Here is a 7,374-nt window from a genome sequence, read left to right on the forward strand (position 1 = left end):
TTTATTTTCCTCTCGCCTGAAATCTTCATCTCCAGCATCCTTCTTCTGATAAACCCGACGTCTCTCCTTGGCACATATCGAAACCATCTCAATCTCCATTCCTGCACATAACTATCCCCGGACCGTCTAGCCTGGACAGTCCTTTTAATATAGTCATTCTTTATCCTGCCTGTAGTCATCTAGAATCACATCCAACTCCCCCATTAGTTGACAGTACAGCGTTCTCAAGACTTAGACGCGTTAACGTCACTGATAATCGTTTCGTTGGATTCTAGCTGCTATAGATAGTTTTCCGGTAGATTCACGTGGGGTTGGTTGTTAGTTTAGATATTGGGTGTAGTTCTAGACATTTACCATCCTGTTAGCATCGTCACTCTCAACACAGATCAGTAAGCTATAGAAAAGGGCTTCATATGCAAGATATGAACGAGATAGTTGGTGCTAAAATAAGTCTATGCGAAAATAGAAAACAGACTTTAAGTGTAACACAGGTAAATATTTTTTTTATCAATCATGGCACTATAATTACATAAACTATCATAAACACATGTGTGTTTGACACACCTTAACATGTATTTTGACTATAGCCTACTGTGCGATTTTGTCATGCACTTACCCCATAGCTATTGTTTACTTTACCTTCCATTAAAGCCAACAAAAAAATATTAATCTGTCTATAACTACATATCATAACCTTTCAAATCCACTACCTCACACTCCTCTATCCTCTATCCTTCTTATATTTTCTCCCCTTTCACATCCACTTCACCTCACATTATTATCTGTTCCACTCTCATCCACCCCACCAGTCATACATTTTCTTACTTCTCTCCAAAATATCCCTAGTAGTGAGTGACTTTATCTGACAATCATAATCCGGACGGGGAAAAACTGTAGCCTCCCCTTACCTAACCCAAGCTACGGCACGGAGCAAGGGAAAGTAAAAACAAACTTCCTTCCTTAACTCAAAGGGTGGACGCTGGCGCCACCTACCTGTAGTTATTGAGTTCCACAGGTAAATACAGGTGCACACGAGGAAACACAGACTGGCAACACAACACACGGCTAGGCGACGGGACCCTCAATACTAGTGCTATTTAACCCCTCTTGTACAACTCAAACAACCGTGTGACCAGATCCGAAGACTCAACCACTAATTAAGACAACTCCAAGAAGGAAGAAGCGAGTTTAGCGAGTAGTGTTTTACCGGCAAGTTCACGAGTAAAATATTGAATACCTGGCCACCGGGGTCATCATCAGCGTGGACTGGAGGGAGGTGAGGCGGTACAAACACAACGCCACAACGTTTACAAGCCTTTTCGTCCACATTCCCATCGTTATGTCGAGGTAAGAGGAAGAAGTTAAGTACCAAATGCATAGTCATGAGCTGGAGGAAACACTGTAGTTGGAGATGAGGGAAGAGAAGGAAAGGGAAGGCAGGAAGATATATGAGTCAGGTGGGAGTCAACCTTAGGCGGGGCAGGTAGCTGGGTGGGGTCCTGTCTTGGGTCCCGCAAACACGTCTCAATAAAAACGAACTTGTCCACTTGTCACCTCACTCCTGTACCTTGATAATAAGCTGTAGAAGAGTGAATGTGATCGGCAACCCTCCACACCGAAACTCGTGCTGCTCAAATGTCTCCGTTTTACCTACGTCAACAAAATTAATGGTGATCTCTGCACATTTTAAGCAGCCGAAGACACCCAAGGAAGCAGGGACAATTTACAGTTTCACCCAACCAACGATTTTCTTACGTGGTTCATGTTTTTCTGGTGATAGATATAGAGAATTGCACGATTTTGTACCTCATTTACGTCGCAAATGTCTACTTTTCGAGTTATACCTCTTTTCAAGTTATGCCTATCCCTTGCCCTAAACGATCTTGGGGGACCTGTGGGAACACGGGGTTTTTGGGTGGTGCATGAATGGGAGAAGGTTAGGAATATGTATGGGTAAGATTGTGGGGTGGATGAGAGTGGAAGAGATGAAAATGAGAGGTGGAGTGGATGCGAAAGGGGAGAAATTATAAGGTGGACGAAAGCGAGAGAGGTTGTGATAAATTATGTATAGTATAGATTAAGCTTGGCTAATTAGAAAATATAGTAAATGTGTAGAATTGTACGTACGAGCAGTCTTCTTGTTCATGGTAATGCCTTTAACAACAACGACATCATCATCATAACAGTTACATAATTATCTCTCATTGACAGTGTTTGCCGTCACATGTAAAACTTTCCTTGCCCGTTGAAGTCATTTATTGGGGGGGGAGACTTTGACGACTGGCTGATCACTTTATCTTTCTTTATTTCACTTATGCATTCGAGTGAATGACTGGTAACGTTTTCTTTTCCTTATTTCACAGCTAATTACTAGGGTATCATTCCTTATATCTCTTCACATTTAACTTAACCTATGACCAACACTATAATGACGGTCTTTGCTGCCTATTGAGCTAGGATATCCGTGTACCATGGTGTATTGAAGCAGGCGAAGGACTATGGCGACTTTACACTCGTTATATATTCGCCCCTCGTGGACTCGTTGTCGTGGCCTGACTACCTGAGTGGCTGTGTTGCAGGTGATTTGCTTCCTAATCATGAGAGTAAGGACTAAGGAACCTTGCCAAACACCGCTACGTAACCTTTTGTACCATTTGTCGACGAAGAGACCTAAAAATTACGATACCAGCTAATGATGGTGATAGATTTGCCTTAATATATATGTTATACCCATGAATGCTCTACTCAAGGATACATAAAAATATTAGAAGACTACAATAGATCAGACGGGGGCGAAATGAATGTTATTTTGATCTCTACACTCTTTCCTATTTATTTCCAGATGTGAAGGTTAGTAGAACTAGAATACATATATGACAGCAGAATAGCAGCAGGTGATCAAATAGAAGACGAAATATCAGCGCGTTAATAATAAAACCAATCCTAACCGAACGAATAACTGCAACTTAATTAAATGGGTTGTCTTTCCAGGTGAAGGAGGACGCTCACACCTGTTCCCACGCCCTTTATTACCTGTAGAAGGCGCCCCCCCCCCTCTCCCCCATTAACATTATGAAGGAATAATTCTGCAACTTAATGAAACGGGTTGTCTTTCCAGGCGAAGGAGGACGCTCACACCTGTTACCACGCCCTTTATTACCTGTAGAAGGCGCCCCCCCCCCCCCCTTAACATGATGAAGGAATAATTCTGCAACTTAATGAAACTGGTTGTCTTTCCAGGCGAAGGAAGACGCTCACACCTGTTCCCACGCCTTTTATTACCTGTGATGATGAAGGAATAATTGTGCAACTTAATGAAATGGGTTGTCTTTCCAGGTAAAGGCGCCGATGAGTGAGTTAAGAACACACCAACAGGAGGATTCGCACACTTGTTTCCACGCCCCTCATTACCTGTAGAAGGCGCCGCCCCACGCACCGCCGCCACCATGATGAAGACGTGCTGGTCCCCGTGGTACTATTACGACAACACGGAGGGCGGGAGCAAGGCCTGCGCCGCCACCACGATATTCTTCAGCACCTTCTCAATCATCTACATCTGCCACTGTCTGAGCGGCGGGGACTCCTCGCAGTTCTTCCTCCCGCTCTTCGAGACAGACGTGGACAGCAGTAAGGCGGCTCAAGGGTTATGTTTTATTATCGTTATTTATCTATTTATTTGTTTGTTTATTCACTTATTTTTGTCATATGGTTGAGTCAGGCTCTTGATGTTTCACTTTTTTCCATTTTTCATTGATGTCCTTTCATGGATATAATAATAATAATAATAATGATAATAATAATAATAATAATAATAATAATAATGTTACAATTCTTTAAAATATATGTGCGTTTTTATTTGATTTTATATGGCATATGTTCCTTTTATTGAGTCCTTATTTTGAAAATCTAACTTCCTAATGTATTAGGTGTTGCACTGTTTGAAGTTTTTACAACTAGTAATATAAAGTGTTAGGTTTAGGTCTATTTACTTTCCTTTTATCTAGTTTTATAATAATTTTGAAAAGCTAATTTCCTAATGTATCAGCTGTTCCACATTGTTTTCAATAGAGTTCTTGTAACTAAAAATACCAAAAATCAGGTTTACATCTATTTGCTCCTTTATCAAGCTTTCAAATTCGTTCATTAATATCCCCCTCAGTGTTTTGCTGTCATGGATTCTGATTATTTGTATCATCTTACAATCTTGCACTTTCTCCTACTTTATCTTCTGTTTAACATCCTTATTTTTCCATATGGTGTTGGACAAGGTCGATATATGTATTTTTTTAATTCCTTGCACACTGTAGTACTATTCATTTACACAGGCACATCCTTGACCACCACCATGTCATAGTGTATAATCTCACGCCACTTCCCCACAGCAATGAAAGGCGCCGGGGGGTTCATGATTGTGTTCTACATGTGCTACATCGTATTCTCTGTGCTGATGGTGGAGGGCATCCGGAGGGAGCACCGCGGCCTTATCCTGCCCTGGCTTTCACAGAACTTCCTCTACATCCTCATGATCATTGCCTTCGCCCTATGGTTGCAGGCGTCCTACTACCATTATGTGAGTCTTGCTAATTGATATATTTGATATTTAACTAATGGACAGAGGGGCCATGGTAGGGTCATATTAAGGGAAGCATTTTACCCGTGTAATTACCTCTCGTAAGGATAAGTTCCCTCATATAATTAGGATATAATTTATGGGGTTAAGGTAATGTCAGGCTCAGGGATGCACTTTACCTGTGTATTTACCTGCCGTTAGGAGGAGTTCCCCAGTTTGTATGCACTTTTCTAACCTGTACTAACATCAAGGAGGTAGAAAGGGGGGATTATGGTACTTTTCTCAAACAATTTAGCTTAATTTACCTAATTTTTAAGTTGTATTTATTCAATCTCTTTCTTACACATTTAAAAATATATACATTTTTAACACTTTTGAAGGTAAAGTTTAGGGGATGACTTTTACATGAATACTGTATACTATTGAGGGGGCTTCACCATGTTCCTAAATGAAAAATATATTACATCATTCAGGTGTTGACTTCTACATAAATACATAAAATTATGGTACTTGAATTTCATTTTTCTAAATGCTAATGAACTTTCAGCTACTGTCAGTGTTGTGGACCTGCATCTACCTGCTCTTCGCTGCTGCCCACGTGAGTACTGAAGCTTGGCACAAAACTCAGTGATTAAGAATGCATATATAACACTTTTCATGCAATACAGGCAATATTTAATTAAAATTCTGCTCATTTATTGTCTACAGAAGTAAATTTTCATTCAGTGCCCACAATTTGTATACATATATGCTCAATGTGTCCTTATAATATGTTGAGGAGGTGGAGGCCAAATAATTCCTGTTGGTTTGCTGTATATCCTCTGCAATGCTTTAAAATTAAATACAAGCAAAGAAGCACTTACCTTCATCATATTATTTACCAACAGGTATACATGTACCGGTGTGTCAAGAGTCAGTATGAAGTAATCAAAATAAGCCAAGCTCCAAATATTGTCCAGCTCTACTGAACAGCTCCCCAGCATTACTGCTGCTGTCTCCTTCTCCATGCAGTGCTGGCCCTCACAGCAGCAACAGTTAATCAGGAATCTCACAACAGAATCTCTCAGTTTGAGTAATTTGATGACAACTTCTATTCCTTGAAGGGCATGAAACACATACTGTACAAAGGTGGTTCAGTCACTGGACATCTGATTGTCTTGAACTGACATTATCACCTGCTATAAATTCTTAAGGGCTGAATTTTGTTGCTCATGTATTATATATACAAATTAAGTTGTGAGCAAGTGCATTCAGTTGTCCTTAGGAAGCAAAATCAAGTAGGCATTATTTATATAAGAACGGCAGTGAATATGTCGTGTATGTTGCAACAGAAAGCTTTTTTGATTGTAGCATTTGTCATTGAACCATTTTACATTTTTTGTTAGTTTGTTCAAAACTAATTTTAATAGAAATTTATATGCATTTAATTTAAAATCTGGTGAATTAGTCATTTTACTTTCCCATAACTTGTGGATGTTCAGTGTATTTTAAGTAGATGCTCAGAATCACAAACTACCACTCACTGAGCTGATTTCACATTCCGAACACATTGCAGGATGCATAGAGAAAACATAAAATACCTCTTTGTGCCAACCAAAAATAAGTGGCCATTCTTTGGGGCTGATATTGGCTAGAAAAAGAGTGTTGCCCAACAAAACATTACATGTGCAATAGATTCAAAAGGTTGCAGCATTTCATGTTCAGCAATCCTCAAATGCTTTCTCCACTGCCATAAGTCAGGATTTTATAGTTAATTTTATCCCCAAGAAGTTTGATTGTCTTGAGGGCTGCTTTAAAATATTGGTTCGTGTATGTATATTACAGGCACACAATTGTTGGGTGGAAAGCTTGGAGGCCAAAATTAGGGTAGTATTAGGCGGCTATGCAGTTTCAGATTGTATTATCACATTTGCATCCAGTGTGAGTAATACATTAAGTTGTGTTTGAGATTGTTTTAGATGGTCACAATAATCACTGATCATGCTGTGAAATTTTACTTATTTAAAGTTTTTATTTATTTTACTTATTATTTTTATTTTCATAATCATACCCCAATCTGCATTTTTAGGCAGAGGGATAGATGTAAATGATGTTATTACTATAATGTTCTTGTTATGATTATAATGATTATTCAGTATGAAATGTCAAGGTGTATATTTTTATATCAACAGTGTGATGGGGATATATCAGTGCAAAACATTATTCAATCCGTCCAAACAGATCTGTTTAAGCATGTGCTTAATATTTTCCTTAACAATAAAGATGTAAATGAAATGCAATTTTTAATTTCTATGAGACAAATGCAAAATATTACTGCAGTAACCCAAATGTCACTATGCCCTGTGTTTTGGGGTAATGGGCAGTGGTGGGCACGGTTCCGCTAACCGCTAATCAGCGAAGCTAACTTTTTTGTTAGCTGATTAGCGTTTTCGCTAACTTTAGAAACAGCTAGTGGGCCCATTAGCTTTCATTAAATGTAGTTCCTCCTCCGCTAACTTTTAGTCCACTAAAAAATTCATACAGGTTTGTTTTTGTCCGTTGTGGACAGAGTGCCAGTTAAGCCACATGACTCAATAATTCCAGGGCTTCCACTTTTGGGTAAATCATACCTCAAAGTAGGGTAATTGGACAATTAGTAAGGAAAATCTATGTCTAAGCACAACATATTGAAATTTCAGGTCACTATGTCTGTTTTAAGTTTTAGAGCCAAAATACTAAACAGAAGCTAAATCCATATAAAAAGTTAGCGGTTAGCTTTAGCTTCCACTAATTTATTTAGCAGTTTAGCGTAAGCAAAGCTAATT

At 39.1% G+C, this 7,374-nt stretch overlaps 1 protein-coding gene across 1 annotated transcript; it reads left to right on the top strand.

Moving 5' to 3' along the window:
• The first annotated feature begins 1,029 nt into the window (after positions 1-1,029).
• On the top strand, positions 1,030-6,844 carry LOC127004098 (uncharacterized). Its single transcript, XM_050871450.1, has 5 exons — positions 1,030-1,347; positions 3,337-3,627; positions 4,383-4,570; positions 5,118-5,168; positions 5,458-6,844. Exons 2-5 carry the CDS (start codon positions 3,447-3,449, stop codon positions 5,536-5,538), a joined length of 501 nt encoding a protein of 166 aa, XP_050727407.1. The 5' UTR covers positions 1,030-1,347; positions 3,337-3,446; the 3' UTR covers positions 5,539-6,844.
• Positions 6,845-7,374: the final 530 nt, after the last annotated feature.

The sequence above is a fragment of the Eriocheir sinensis genome, chromosome 27 (assembly GCF_024679095.1).
Source record: "Eriocheir sinensis breed Jianghai 21 chromosome 27, ASM2467909v1, whole genome shotgun sequence".
Taxonomy (NCBI): Eukaryota; Metazoa; Arthropoda; class Malacostraca; order Decapoda; family Varunidae; genus Eriocheir; species Eriocheir sinensis.